The 15,322-nt window shown below is 42.7% G+C and overlaps 2 protein-coding genes across 4 annotated transcripts in view; both read left to right on the forward strand.

Annotated features, from left to right (window-relative positions):
• Positions 1-11,923, forward strand: part of HMGXB4 (HMG-box containing 4) — a 29,608-nt gene extending 17,685 nt beyond the window's left edge. For both annotated transcript variants that reach the window (XM_080661835.1, XM_080661836.1), the window contains 6 exons: positions 1,334-1,415; positions 2,856-2,920; positions 3,897-4,002; positions 4,460-4,629; positions 9,252-9,374; positions 9,845-11,923. In XM_080661835.1, coding sequence (XP_080517961.1) covers positions 1,334-1,415; positions 2,856-2,920; positions 3,897-4,002; positions 4,460-4,629; positions 9,252-9,374; positions 9,845-9,889 — 591 coding nt within the window. In that variant the 3' untranslated portion in view covers positions 9,890-11,923. The remainder of the gene's footprint in view (positions 1-1,333; positions 1,416-2,855; positions 2,921-3,896; positions 4,003-4,459; positions 4,630-9,251; positions 9,375-9,844) is intronic.
• Positions 11,924-14,910: 2,987 nt separating this feature from the next.
• The window catches only part of TOM1 (target of myb1 membrane trafficking protein), a 37,041-nt gene continuing 36,629 nt past the window's right edge, over positions 14,911-15,322 (forward strand). The window contains exon 1 of one of the 2 annotated variants that reach the window (XM_080662455.1): positions 14,911-15,195. In XM_080662455.1, coding sequence (XP_080518581.1) covers positions 15,144-15,195 — 52 coding nt within the window. In that variant the 5' untranslated portion in view covers positions 14,911-15,143. The remainder of the gene's footprint in view (positions 15,196-15,322) is intronic. The other variant, XM_080662454.1, reaches the window with a different exon arrangement.

Consider the following 15,322-nt stretch of genomic DNA (forward strand, 5'->3'; position numbering starts at 1 on the left):
ATAAGCTTTTTATTGTCATCAGTCTCTGCCAGTGTTTGGCCTTTGAGGGTAGTTATTTTATGAAAACAACATTAAGAACTAAGGTGAATAAAGTGTACGCTCAGGTTAAAACAATACACAACTCTGAAGTCAAGAAACGGGACTGTGTTGTTCGTTGGTTTGTTTTTGTCATACAATCTGACACTTAAGGCAAACAAAAGTTCCCAGTAACTTTTAAAGCACCAAACATTGGTCATAATAACTGCAGGACCAGGAAGGACTGTGTTGGGAGCAGATGGAGGATGGATCCACATACCTCGATGCTTACAGACGAAGTTTTAAAGGAAAGCATGCTAAACACATCTCAGTTTATTGGATAAAGATTATAAAGGGATAGTCTTTTCTTTTTAAATAGTAACTACTTCTGTAAGGAAGCAACTTTCTTTCTTTCGTTGGCCCATAATGCACAGCCCAGGCTACCTAGGTGGTGGTACTCATTCTGGTGGTGCCGCTTAGTTTAGTTGTAGTCATAACTACAAGCAAATCACTACTTTCTGAGTTTCTTTTTTCCCGTCCTCAAATGAAAGGTTTAGACAGCTGCTACCTAATGAATCTTTTCAAGTAGGAAAACAACTTTTTTCCCCTCGGTCTCTGGATAGTTGTAAAATGGGATGCATAGTAATATATCATCTTTTATTTTAAATATCCCTCATCGAACTGGCTGTTTCTCAAAAACCATGCTTTGCTCTTGGAATTGTCATAATAGAGTGAAGAGCAAACATACTTCAAGTAGTAGAAAGTAGTTGGAGCGAAAGAGGTTCATCCTACATTGACTACGAAAGAATTCTCTTGTTATTTATTTACCTCACCCGAACCACAAGAATGTGAACAATGAAATAATGGTAGACTACAAGAGACAGTAAAAGCAGGCTCAGGAAAATTATAAGATTAGAAATCAAATGCAGAGGAACAAAAGAACATGGATTTGGCTCTTGACTTTCACAGTTTAAAGGGAAATTATGTGGTTGTTATTTCAAAGATGAGAAAAGTGACATGCCAGGAGAGGTAAAGACTTTTCTCAGCACTCAGTTCTGAAAGAAACATAACGTGAGATTGTACCCAGGAAGGCCGGGGGCTTTACAAGTAATTACTGCGCAGCTGCGGCAGTCTGAAACATCTAAAAAAGAGTTAGCATGTGCTTTTACCTCCTAGGCAATGCTGACAGTCATCTCTGGGTGATAAGCATGGCTTACGTTAATGATCCTCTTTGGGAAAGCTGGTTAGTAGTTTAGAACGCTTTCCTGGATGGAACTTGTGTTCTGATCAACCCTGTTCTGTTCCCATGTGGCTCCAGCCAAAAAAGAAGAACATGTCGGCCTACCAGGTGTTCTGTAAGGAGTACCGCGTGACCATAGTGGCTGACCATCCCGGCATAGGTAAGGGCCTTTCTCATCTTCGTTCCCACTCTCCACATGCGCCTCGGAAGCAGTGCAGTCAATTCAGTCAGGAGGCAGCTTCTCCCCCTAGTATTAAAGGAAGCCAAATCTCTTTTTTTTCCAGCAGATCTGCAAGTCACTCTAGATTTTGTCTTAAGTTCACCCCAATCATAAAAGTGATAAGCTTTTTTAAAATTATTTTATTGATTTTCTACAGAGAGGAAGGGAGAGGGATAGAGAGTTAGAAACATCGATGAGAGAGAAACATTGATCATCTGCCTCCTGCACACCTCCCACTGGGGATGTGTCCGCAACCAGGGTACATGCCCTTGACCGGAATCGAACCTGGGACCTTTCAGTCCGCAGGCCGACGCTCTATCCACTGAGCCAAACCGATTAGGGCAGTGATAAGCTTTTTATATCTCTTAAATTCATAAAATGGAAAACAGTAAAATTAAATATTATGAAGTTCAGTACATAAATATGCAGCTGCTTATTTCCAAGATTCTACAGTTGACCTTTTCCTTAAACTGCCCTTGGGTGTGCAGTTATGAGATGACTTATACTGTTCACATTTGTCTGTGTATTAGAAGTTAGTGAGGTGAGAAAAACACTGCACCGCAGACCTTGGACAAGGCACTTAACCTCTATAAATCTCATTTGCCTGAGATGTAAATAGTTTCCCGAATTTCTCATCACGGTGTTGGGAGGCACGTGTGAAGGACCATAGCAGATAAGAATGCGCTGTACAAAGCCTGACCTTGCCGTGCATGTGCAAGAGCAGCACACGCCTCTGGAGGATACTTCTGAGCAGCCGCAAAGAAATTCTTCTTTGGTACCGAGCTCTCAGAAATTCAGTAAAAATCTAACATCTTTTCTTAAACTCTACAGCACATATTTTCTTTAACCTAATAAGCCCTGAGCTGTGGGATCAAATTAAAAGACACCAGAAAGATGCTTAGGGAACAGATCCCGAGAGAGGAGATGCGAGGGGATTTGAGTCTATCTCATGACCACCAAAGGGGTCCCTTCCCTATAGAAAAGAATCAAGAAAACTGGTGGGCCCTAGCTGGTTTGGCTCAGTAGATAGAGTGTCAGCCTGCAGACTGAAGGGTCCCTGGTTTGATTCTGGTCAAGGGCACATGCCTGGGTTGCGGGCTCGATCACCAGTAGGGGGGCATGTGGGAGGCAGCCGATCAATGATTCTCTCTCATCACTGATATTTCTATCTCTCCCTCTCTGAAATCAACAAAAATATATTTTTTTTTAAAAAAAGAAAACTGGTGGGGTTTGGTTTGGGTTGGTTTGGTTTTCTGAAAGAATATTCTGCTATTTGGATCTGATTTTCAAACACTTTCCCCAGGTTTTGCTCTTGTCAATCTTCTGTTTTGTTGATAGTTAAACCTTTATTTTATTGAGTTTTTTACTATTTTATGCCAGATTTTGGGGAACTTAGTAAAAAACTGGCTGAGGTGTGGAAGCAATTGCCAGAAAAGGATAAGCTGGTAAGTACACTTTCTTACAAACATATTTTTTAATCGCTTTATGCCTTCTAAAATGTATGATTCTCCCATAGACCACCCAGTCAAAAAACACTAAAATAGTGAAACAATGGCAGGTCAATGGGACATGGTTTATTAGAGGGCATGACCCTGGTTGGTGCCAGTTCACTCTACTCTGGGTAAAATTTAGCTGCACGGAGGCTGTTTTTTCTACACTCTTCTAATTTTTTTTGCAACAGTCTTACATTTGAGCCAAAAGATGGCCTAATTTGGGCAGTGCTTAAAGTGTTATAAGAAAAAATCCCTTTACTACTAGTCAGCCCATGGTCTGAAAAGTGAGGAAAGGCATCTACCTAATAGTCACTGCAAATAATAAAACCATGGGACTATGTTTACTAGGGAGCCAGGTTCCAGACCATCCTCATCACCCCCTACCAGATAATGTCCCGTACTGTGAAGAAGCTAATGAGACTGTGATAATTAGTCATGTCTGAGTCATAGTCACTTTCCAATAGGCTGATATGAAGGTGGTCTAGGAATCAGAATTACCATCTTGCATTAAGGTATAGCTCATCTGGGTAAAACAACCAAAATATTTCTGACCCAGGTAGTTTATCTTTAGTTTCTATTTTTCACGTCAATGTTAGCCTACTGTTGGTATGGCCAACTAGCAAGTTGGAAGAAATATTTAAACCACATGGACATTATACCGAGCCAGATGTTTACTCCATGATTTTACATTGCGACCTTAGAGATCTAAAATCAGTGCTGAGAGCTGACCATCAGCCTTGAGGAATGTGTGCAGTGCTCTAAGTTCGGACAGCACTCAGTGTCTGTGCCTGCTCAGTGGCCCTCCGCTTGAGAGTTAGCATCAGCCCTCTGCACTGTCCCCTCTCGTTTCTGTATTTTACTCTTCCACGACTGCTTTCCCTTTTACTTGTACTCTTGATGGATTTTATTTTGCCGGATCTGATTGCAGATTTGGAAGCAAAAAGCTCAGTATCTGCAGCACAAACAAAACAAAGCAGAAGCTACAACTGTGAAAAGAAAAGCATCCAGCTCAGAAGGCTCCATGAAAGTAAAAGGTAGTGGCCACATCCCTCTCCTGCTTTGCTTTTCCCTGGAGCACTGTAAATTCTGCTGCTTAGCTGAGAAATTGCGAGAGCAGCCTACTTTAGAAGCAGACCTTGATACCCAGGTATTATTACTGAACATTATAGGTTGAAAAGGCATGCAGAAAATATAAACCAGAAGTCAGCAAACTTCTTCGGTAAAGGGCCAGAGAGTAAATATTTCAGGCCTTGCAGGCCCAAGTGCTTTTTCTGTGACATATTCTTTGTTTTTTTCTACAACCATTTAAAAATGTAAAATTATTCTTACCTCAAGACCGTACAGAAACAGGTCATGGGCCAGATTTGGCCCACAGCCCATAGTTGTGCTAATACCTGGCATAGCTCCCAAACAGGGAAGATCAGGAAGGGCATTTGTGTGGTGTTCAAAGCCATAGGAAGCTTGGTCTCTCTATTTCGTCTCTGTTCTCAGCTTCCTCTGCAGGAGTGCTGTCACCCCAAAAGAAGTCCCCGCCCACCACCATGCTGTTACCAGCCTCCCCGGCCAAAGCCCCTGAGACAGAGCCCATTGATGTTGCTGCTCATCTACAGCTGCTGGGAGAGTCCCTCAGCCTCATCGGACACCGCCTGCAGGAAACAGAGGTGAGCATAGCCGTCAGCAGCATGACTCCAGGGTCGGATAGAATTTGAGTCCATCCATTCATCCCACATATATGCAGTGAGCAGCTGCTGTATGCTAGATTATGCCAGGTGTTTAGGATGCAGTGACAAAGAAGACATATATCATAAAAACATCTGGAGATTTGGAATCAAAGTTTACACTAATCCCATCCTATTGAAGCAGCGGCACAAAAAGAAATTCGAATACCCTGTATTTTCCCCAGCTTTATTAAGATACAGTTGACATATAACCCTGTAACGTACTATTTTTTAAATGCAGTGGAAAAACTGAGTACAAATCCCATGGAAGTTTTGATCACTTGTAGCTCTAAGACAGTTTTGAGTTTTTCTGCACATTTCCAGCAAGGTCTTCCCTTACGGATTAGGTTGTATGGAGGACTAAGAGTTTTTTGAGAGTAGGTAGCAAAGAGGGAAATTGAGGTTCTTAAGCTCTTCATTATTCTGTGTTGTACTTGAATTACACAGTGCAGTGTGCCCTCCGGAGATATTGGTCCTTTTCAGTTTCAAAATCACTTAACCTGCAAAGCTGTCATATTCAATTTCTATTACCATATTCCATTTCTAATTGTATTGCCCCCTTGGCTAACTCAATAGCATAGTATTTCAGTTTTCCACTGGGTTCTACTAGGACCGTGGTCGGCAAACTGCGGCTTGCGAGCCACATGCAGCTCTTTGGCCCCTTGAGTGTGGCTCTTCCACAAAATACCACGGCCTGGGTGAGTCTATTTTGAAGAAGTGGCGTTAGAAGAAGTTTAAGTTTAAAAAATTTGGCTCTCAAAAGAAATTTCAACCGTTGTACTGTTGATATTTGGCTCTGTTGACTAATGAGTTTGCCGACCACTGTGCTAGGACATTTCAGCAAAGAAATCAGTCTCAGCTACTAAAGCCATTTTAAGCTGAAAAATCAGTGTAGGAATATAGAACCATTAATTTGCTTCTATGTGGAAGTTGAATTATTATTCAACAAAAAAATGCCAATGGCCACAAGAGATGACGCTGTATCTAAGTTCTTTGACTAGTTTCAAAAATTTAGCAGTTATAACAGTTAGAAGTTAGAACGGTAGTCTACTCTAGATGTGTAGATACGGCAGAACAGCTGGAGAGTCCTTTCATGTAGGCTGATGTCTGAATGGCTGTAGATACTTGCAGAATAAAATGGTCTGAAATCCTTGGTTATTTTTCATATTTAGACGTTGTATATTTTCTAAAAAGTTAGAATTTAAAATATTATCCGTATTCCAGATTTTCCTTCATATTTCCATTTACTTTAATAAGTATTTGTTGAGGATAAGGCATTACTCCAAAACCTTGGGGGAGTAGAAAATCTCAATAGCTTCCTTGCCATTTCCTACCATCAGGAAACTTCCAATTTAATTGGAAAGAGAGAATATAAATTAGCAAATTATAAGAAGCCAGCTTCTGTGCACAGTTGCCGAGTTACACACACATCGTGACCAAAAAGGGAAAGAATTTTGCAGAATCTCTAGTCTGGTGTTTTTATATAACAGTCTAATTGAGATGTAACTCACCTACCATAAATGCACTTTTTAAAAAGTTAGTGGGCATTAGTATAGCCACAGAATTGTGGGCCCATTTCTACTACCTAGTTCCAGAACATCTCCCTTATCCTGAAAAGAAACCCCATTCCCTTTAGCAGCCTTTCCCATGTACCCTCTACCTCAGTTTTTCCGGGACTTTAACATCTGCATGTATCTTCACAATTAGGATGCAGTTTTCATGTACCACTTACTTATAGGTTTATTTAAAGAAATCTCTGCGTGCTTTCACAATATCCTCAATATCATGAGTGTGATATTCTTTTTTTCCTAATAAACGTCAAAATGGATATCAATAATTAATGTTCACCTATATGCCACCTGAAATTACACCCTACGCTTTAAGGAACATTGATTTTATAGAATTTGCTCATTTAAGATTGAATGCCTGAAGCCTAGTGACTAGTGCAGTGACTAGTACCAGTTTACACAATGGTTTGTGACCGAGCCCAGCTCACCTCACTTCTAACCTGTCCTCATTCCATTGTTCTGTGCCCGCTGATGCAGAGTAGTGATGGAGAACAGAGAAAGGGGGGAGTGAGAGGCTCTGTGAGGGGAGCTGAAAGGCTAGATAGCAGGAGTTTATCTCATGGAGATGCTGGAGACATTCCAAACAGGAAAACTAGGCACATCTGTTTCTAACCTCAGGGTCTCCCACAGAAACGGGTTAAAGGAGGCCAGTAAGACCCCCACTTCCACTTTAACCACATCTTTTAGTTCTTTTGTATTTTGGGGTCCACATATGGTGTGTGTGTGTGTGTGTTTTGTGTATGTGTGTTTTGTTTTGTTTTTATATTTTATTGATTTTAGAGAGGAAGGGAGAGGGAAAGAGAGATAGAAACATCAATGATGAGAGAGAATCACCAGTTGGCTGCCTCCTGCACACCCCCCCTACTGGGGATCGAGCCTGCAACCCAGGCATGTGCCCTTGGCCGGAATTGAACCCAGCACCCTTCAGTCCACAGGCCAACGCTCTATCCATTGAGCCAAACCAGCCAGGGCATGTGTGTGTGTTTTAATATGTTTTTATTGATTTCAGAGAGGAAGGGAGAGGGAGAGAGAGAGCAACATCAATGATGAGAATCATTGATGGGCTGCCTCATGCACGCCCCCTACTGGGGATCGAGCCCAGAACTTGGGCATGTGCCCTGACCAGGAATGGAACTGTAACCTCCTGGTTCATAAGTCTGCCCTCAACCACTGAGCCACTGTAGCTGGGCCAGTAAGTGTTTTTTAAGAGCTTACTGTATGGGCAACACCAGTAGTTATTGGGAGGCTGTAAAAAGGAATAGGACATGGTTCCTGCCCTCAAGTTGCTTATAATCCATCAGGAAAGTCCATTACAGTTGTATAAAATATTATCTATAACCAACTGTAAGGCAAAATAATGGAATATTACTAATTTTCTTTGAATGGTTACTCAACCAGCTTTGGTTCAGAGTGCTTTATAGCGATTCTTTCATTTAATTCACACGGCAGCTTCCTGAGGCAGAATTTGTGTTCCTCCGATTTTACAGAAGGAAATAAACAAAACAGAGACTTAGAGGTTAATTAACTAGGTGCTGAAGCAGAGCTTGAATTTGGTCCATGCTCTTCACCCATCCCGCACTGCCTCCCATGGAAGTGAGCGATGGGAAACACTGGGCAAGAGGGTGAGCGGAAGGGAGAGTTGGTGCTGGCGAGGCCTAGACACTAGGCAGTTATATGAATGATGGTGATTTCAATAGGAAGGGGTGCTAGGACGAGGGTCCGCTTTTCTCATTATAGCACACTGAAATTGAGAAATGGCCAAAATTAGAGGCCTAGCAGGCAGCCAGAAATGCAGTTTTGGAGTCAGTCCAAGTTGTTGGTAATAGTAATAATTACTGATACTTTTGAGCACATATCATGAACCAGGCACAAAGCCAAGTACTTCTATCTATTGTCTCACTTAATCCCCTCTGTGCTGCAGAGCTGTTAGTGGTCTACTTTATAGGTTCAGCCTAGGAAGCAGCTTGCCCGGTACAGAAACCGTGGGTGGACTAGCCAGCTCCGGGCCCAGCAGGCCTGGCCGAGCTCATTCGGGGCAGGACCCTGCTCTGCAGCCTCCAAGGAAACGTTGCCTCACAGCACTGCTAGTTGAAGCGCATTATGCAACAGCTGGGCAGTGGTATTTGCAGCAAGCAGTCTTATTTCTTATCTCTGAATCACAGAGATACGGACAAGATGTTAAAAGGGACTACATTTTCTTTTTGAGAGTCAACAAATCAACATAGAAAAGTGATATTATCAGCTATCAAAAGCCACATACATGGAGAAATATGGGCATGTTTATATTACATGCTAATGTGTAGGGCTGTAGAAATCTCATAGTTGTTGTATTTGTGGCCTTCATAAGAAAAATACTTTTGCATGCCTGATCTCCGCAACTCTTCCCAGCAGCTCTCCAGAGCAGGCAGGGCATTTGTTACTATTCCTAAATATAGGCATTTTTTTCCCCTACTATTCAAGACTACCCCATAGTTGGATAGAGGGTAAGTTGAGTAAGGAATATAGCAAAGAAACCTGGGATTGTATTATAAAAGTTTTCTTTCTAAACAACTTACAGAGTTACCAAAGCAGATACCTTCCACTTCTGCTTAGTTTCCTAGAACTGCCTAAGACTTAAAGAAAGTGAGGAAATAGCCCTCACTGGTTTGGGTCAGGGGATAGAGCGTCAGCCTGTGGACTGCAGGGTCCCGGCTTCAATTACAGTCAAGGGCATATGCCTGGGTTGCTGGCTCAATCCCCAGTGGGGGGTGTTCAGGGGGCAGGCAATCAATGATTCTCTGTCATCATTGATGTATCTCTCTCTCTTTCCCTCTCCCTTTCCCTCTGAAATAAATAAAAATATATGAAAGAGAGAGGGAGGGAAGGAGGAAGGGAGGGAGAGAGGGAGGGAGGAAGGGAGAGAGGGAGGAAGGAAGGGGAAATGAACCACACAAGGAGGGAGTGTCAGGAGTGGGGTTCCCGTTACAACCGATGCCCCTCTCGCGCTCTCCCTTCCAGGGCATGGTGGCTGTGTCTGGCAGTTTGTCAGTGCTTCTGGATTCCATTATCTGTGCGCTCGGCCCCTTGGCGTGTCTGACCACACAACTACCTGAACTGAATGGCTGTCCCAAACAGGTCTTGGTGAGTTTCCCTTGTTTTCCTTGGAGTTTTAGAGCCAGAACCCTTGGGAGCCAGAGAGGCCCTGTCTGAAAGGGCTCCATCAGGCACAAGTTCCTACGGCTGCCTGGCATCTAGCGTCGAGGCTCCCTCCACGTATGGGAACGTGATGCTGCGTAACTCGCTGAGTGCATGCCACCCCCTGAGATAGTCCTGTGGGGGGAGGCGTTACAGCCCTTGAGTACTGCAACTCCTGTGTCTCCTGTTAGTTCCACACTAGGAAGTACAGGAGTCTTCGGCCTCTTCTGTCCTAGTATCAATGGGAGAACCCAGCAGAAAAGCTTCTGGCATAACAGACACAGGATGCCATCTTCATTCTCCCCGTTTTCTCAAACTGGTTTTTCTTTCTCACCTGTGTCCCCTGAACAAAGAAATATGCGTCAGGGAACCAAGGCTTAGTACTCTGCAGTTGAACCTTTCCCCTTGTTTTGCAGGCAAACACACTAGACAACATCGCTTATATCATGCCTGGACTGTGACAGCAGAGAATCCTGGGACAGAAACCTTGTCCTACCCCATTGCTGGTTTGTGTATATATGACCGTTCCAGATCTCTTCACTGGCCACTGGGTGTAGGTTTTAAATTTTTATATACATACACATAAATATATATATATATATAATGTACAATATATACATAGGATTGTAACTACTTCGCTTTTAATAATTTTATGAAATGGCAAAGGTTTAGCCAAGAGGAAACCTTGGCATGAAAATGGGCTTGGGATTCTTTTTTCTCCTGTGGTGGATAAATCTGCCTTAAAAATCAATGTTACTTGAGGGCTGGGGCTTGTTCTGGGTGCCAAGTGCATCTCTATGGACAGCTAAAATGTGATTTTTTTCCCAAGCTCAGTTGTACCTCCAGACCCATCACTGACCATTTGCCTTACCTGTCTTACAGTCTGAAATGTAAGAGGAAAGATTATGGGAAGATGCCAGTTGACTGAAAGTGCTAAAGCCTTTCAACTTGAAGTGTCTTGGGTGGGAGCTGATAAAATCGTTCCCATCTGAGAGTTATTGCGATGGCTTAGGTGAACCTAATAGGGGGTTCATTCCAGTTCCTGCGATACAGGTGTCCATGTCTCAATTTATTGTAATCATTGGCAGCCTCGGTAGGGGCCAAGGAGTTCTGTGAGCCCTGGCAGCATAAAACGCCTTGAAGAGGGTCAAGTTGTCATGCCACCAGTTGAACTGCATACGTTGTGAGCTGACCCAGAATCTGGCCTGCAGAACGAAGAGCTGGTATCTTCCACCTGGTAGCATTCGCTTAGCCACCAAGTCCTCACAGGTTCTGCTTAATTGCTTGGTGGCTGTGGAAGATGAACTTGGCCCAGTGGGATTCTTGGGTTCATCTTATTGGCTCCCCTGGTGGGCAGATACACAGTGTTCTGCATTCCACACATAAGTGAATTGCAAAAAAAGTAGTTGATTCTCATGTAGGTTTATTTATGTGCGCGTGTGAATGTGTTTTAATTATGTGTATTTAACTCTAAAATCTTAGATTTTAATTTATCCTGTAAATTTCTGTATATATAATTTAATAACAAAAGCCTCCACCAGCAACAGCATGTGGAAGATACAGATTGTTCTTTCTTCCTCCCTTCCTTCCTCTGAAAACTCCAAATCATCTGCATTTGAAGGTACTGTGCCTCAAAAAGGAATCATCATGTCAGGATTCTAGTTCTTTATAATTCAATAATGTGAAGAAAGTAAACTAAAAAGGAATGTTTTCATTCCCAGCTGCCCTTATTTCCAAAGAACCAGACTTTTGCTTCCTAGATCCAAAGAAGACAGCTGAGCGCTTCAAGGTTTTTAAATGTGTGAGCTTCCCTGCCAAACGCCAGCTCTGAGGGAATTTCTTCCCCAGGCGCCACGGAGCTCCACAGCATCGAAGTAGAGGTTTGAGGACAGTGCAGCCAGCCCGCCACCTTGTCGAATGCCTTCCCTGCTCCCCACCAGAGTGGTCGCGGGGCTGTTTCTTAATGTTATTCTGGCTGCTGAATGCCTTTCTCAGCTCAGAGCAGTTTTGAGATTTAATTGGAGAGACGGAAGGAAAGGGAATGTTTGGGAACCAAAATCAGGAACAGAAATCTTGTTTTGATTTTGTGTGTTAGAACCTGTACCATGCCTCATCTGTACCCACGGAAGTTTCCTGTTTGACACAGGTATCAAGGAGGGGCCTTGAAGACATGGCTTAGTACCGAAAGAAGTCAGTCCTACCATGGTCATTTGTATACATTCATGAAATCCTGATGAGGACCTGCTTTTTGTTTGTTTTCCTTTAAAATCCAATCCTATTGTATTTGTATTTAAAATTTGTACACATTTGTATAATAACCTGTACCTTGTGGTATTTGGTACTATTAGAGGAAAAACTTTGGATTCAGACCTTCTTGCAATTTTTATATCATTGTTTTATTTTTGTTTTTAAAATAAATCCTAGTGGTTTGATCCAAATTCCATTACAGTTGTATAAAGAAATAAAATTTTGTACTTATATTATTAAAAATTACATTTTTAATATTTATAGTCCAGTCTCAGCTATCTTTTCCCTGCTGCCAACCAAAGTTGCTCTGAAAGTATAAAACCTGTTTTTCACACTATATCCTACCATAATATCCTTTTTTTTTTTTTTTTTTTTAGTCTATCTGGAATAGAGGTCAAGTTTCTGATCTTAGCCATTTTCCTATCGTCTTGCTCTGTTTCTGTTAACTTTTACATTGTGGAGTCTCTCATGTTCTCTCTTTTGCAAAATACAAACCCAGTGACTCTGATAAGTAAAGCTCTGGTTCATTGACAAATAAAATTGCATGTACATTAGTATGTACACCTAACTCAGGAAAATACCAGTCTTGTGTAAGATTCACATCTGAATCATATGTTCCAATATATTTCATGTTGTTTTAGTACTGTCTTGACTTAGTGATACTGGATCAGTCACTTAATCTTTATAGTTATCCAAAGTCCCATCTGTAAAACAATGTTAATGTCACTTCCTTGTCTCTAAGCCAGAAGCCAGCCAGGCTGACATGAATGTTTAGAAATATTGTGAACATTTAATATATAGAGACTTGTCCTTTCAGGGTGTAAAAATTTCAATGCAAACACAAGGTTTTAATAGCCATAAATAGTGAAATACAATTGTTAAAAGGCTAACTTGTTATGGAGTAATTTGCATATCTTATCTCATTTAATCCTCCCACAAGCCTTATGAGTATTATTCCTCTTTACAGTGAGGAGACAGATGCAGAGAAGTGCTTTTCCTAAGGTTATATGGCTATTAAAGGGCAGAGCCAGAGTAAGCATGCTGGCGTAGCCAACCCCAAAGCCTAAGCTCTCTTCTACCCAAAGCCACTTTCAAAAGTAAATTGTGTATGTAATTCATCAGAACCTTTCTTCAATATTATCTGTAGTATTTAGCAAATGTGATTGTAGGAAAACCTCTGAGACCTTCCATTGTTCATATGTCCTTTTGTCCTAGCTGCATTTTATGATACAGGCCTCACTTTTCTTGTGATACTATTGTCTTTAACACGTTAAGCGCCATGTCAGTCACTGGTGACTGACACTATACTTTCTGCCCGGACCGGTCAGTCACTGGTGCCGCCAGCCTATCGGTGAAATCGGATATCGTGGGCTAAACGGAAAGGAAGACAAAACAGGCTTGGCGCTTAACGTGTTAAACTTTGGAGGCAAAGTATCTTGATTTTTGTCTAACAGTACATAAAGGATATAATAAATTACATTTATGCAATATGTCAATCTTAAGGGACCTGAATATTTACCTTCAGGAAGGCATTTGATATTAATAGTGTTAAAACACTTAAAAGGAAAAATTAATAACATTTACTGAGTTTGGTTTTTGTTAGCAAATGCATTTAAAACATAGCATTTGCCACTTACATTTTTATCTATTGTGTTGACAAAATCCACATACTTCATTTCTAGTTGAAAAGCTATGTAGTATTCTGTTTACATGGAGTTGATGTGATTCCACTCCCTGTTTAGGGGACACATGATGTTTCTGCTTTTTTACTATGAAGGATAAACCTTATGGCCGTTTGTTTTTGGCAGTAAAGCCAAGATCTTCTCATAATCACTTTAAACCAGAGTGATGATGTAGGAAGGCAAGAACTTCCGGTAAATCACCCCACACAAACTAATGGAACAATCCAAAGGAAGTTCACGCTAAATATACTCCATACAACCAAGCAATAATCTTAAATGAAGAAAAATATGGATGGTACCTGACACGAAGTTCATCTAATGTACATCCTTCCCTTATAGTCCAAAAACCATTATTGAAAGGTAGATTGATTTAAATGTTCATGTTATTGTGCTGGACAACAGAGGTGAGTAAAGTAGACATAGTATTCCAGCCCTCATGAAGCATAGACTGATAGGGGGAAAGGCATTTATTAAGTCTCACATGCATTATTAAAACACTTCAAAGCACAGCAATTATGACTTCCATAACGTTTTTATATTGTAAAGAAGTTAGACCTTAAACTGGTTGACATTTGTTAAACAGGTTAACACGCAGAAGTGATTATAAGTTCACATTAGATTTTCTATCATCCTAAATTTGTGCAGAGTCAATTTACTAGCCTTTCAAGTTTAAGAATCACACAAACTTGATCAATAAATACTAAAGCCCCATACTACCAAAGCAGTGGTTATTGTCTCTTTTGGAGTTTTTAGAAGAAAAAAACAACCCATCGATCCGGCATCTAATGTAGGTGTCATCTGAAACATGGCCCGGACAGGAAGGTTGAAGAACACAAAATTACAAAGTTGGGAAAGGCCTCTGAGAGCCTTAATTCTCAACTTGGGGTCAACAGCTGTGCTTCAGGGACCCCAAAACTCCCCGAAGTTATATTGGATCTCTGCCTTTTCAGAAAGGCTCGTGGCTTCAAATTCTCAAAAGAGCCTGTGACCTAAAAAAGAGAAGAGTTGAGAGTCCTTGAACTAATTCCAGCATCCAGAGAAAATAGGAAGCTGTTTGAATCACACTGTAAATTAATGGCAGAGATGAGTCCCAGGCACCATTCTCTACATCTGCGTGCTTTCTGCTACCTGGAGCGCTAGCCCGTCCCAAGCTGAATTTATTGAGTTGGCTCTCTGTCAAGGGAGCTCAAACTCCTGGCTCTTGTCTCCTATTTGAGATAAGTGAATCTGGGCTGCACGCACGCCTCAGCTTGCACCTGGGAGACCTCGACCTCAGATAGGAAGAGTCCTATTAGGATAGGGAGTCAACAGGCCAGAGAGGGTATCTACCCCCTCGGTGGGTGTGCAGTCACCGTGACGTCCCAAGGACTAAGACATTTAAAAGTGAGCGCTGCCGTCGAGCTTGCTCTGTAACCTTAGCCAAGTCACTGCTCTGGTCTGAGACCCGGTTTTCCAGGTGTGTTACAAGATCGTCCGGCCACGCCCCTAAACCTTAACTAAGCCTTGGGGGCGTGGCTTAGGGAGCCCCACGCCCCCAGGCTCCCTGCCGCTCTACGTCGTGCGTGACGTCCGTCGACGGCGAGTGAGCCTCAGTGAGCTCACTGCCCTCCCCCTCGGAGTGCCGACCCTCCTCAGGGGTGGGGCCTGTGTCCAATTCCAGACTCGCTCCGCTCCGCCCCCACGGGCGCCTCCTCGCGGGCCAGCCGGCGCGTCACGTGACGGGTCGGCGGAGCTGGCGGTTGCTGTCAGCTGATATCACGGGTTGGTGGCAGCAGCAGCCGTGGCGATGGACTTTCTCCTGGGGAACCCGTTCAGCTCTCCGGTGGGACAGCGCATCGGTGAGTCCCGGGAGCCTCGCCCAGCCCTGCCGCGAGGCTCCGCGCCCAGCCTGAGCCCCCTCGGGCGCCCGAGGTCCCCAGCCGCACACTGGAGGGAGGCCGGGAGGGGAACGAGGCTGGCGCGTCT

Source organism: Plecotus auritus (assembly GCF_963455305.1).
Source record: "Plecotus auritus genome assembly, chromosome: 3".
NCBI lineage: Eukaryota > Metazoa > Chordata > Mammalia > Chiroptera > Vespertilionidae > Plecotus > Plecotus auritus.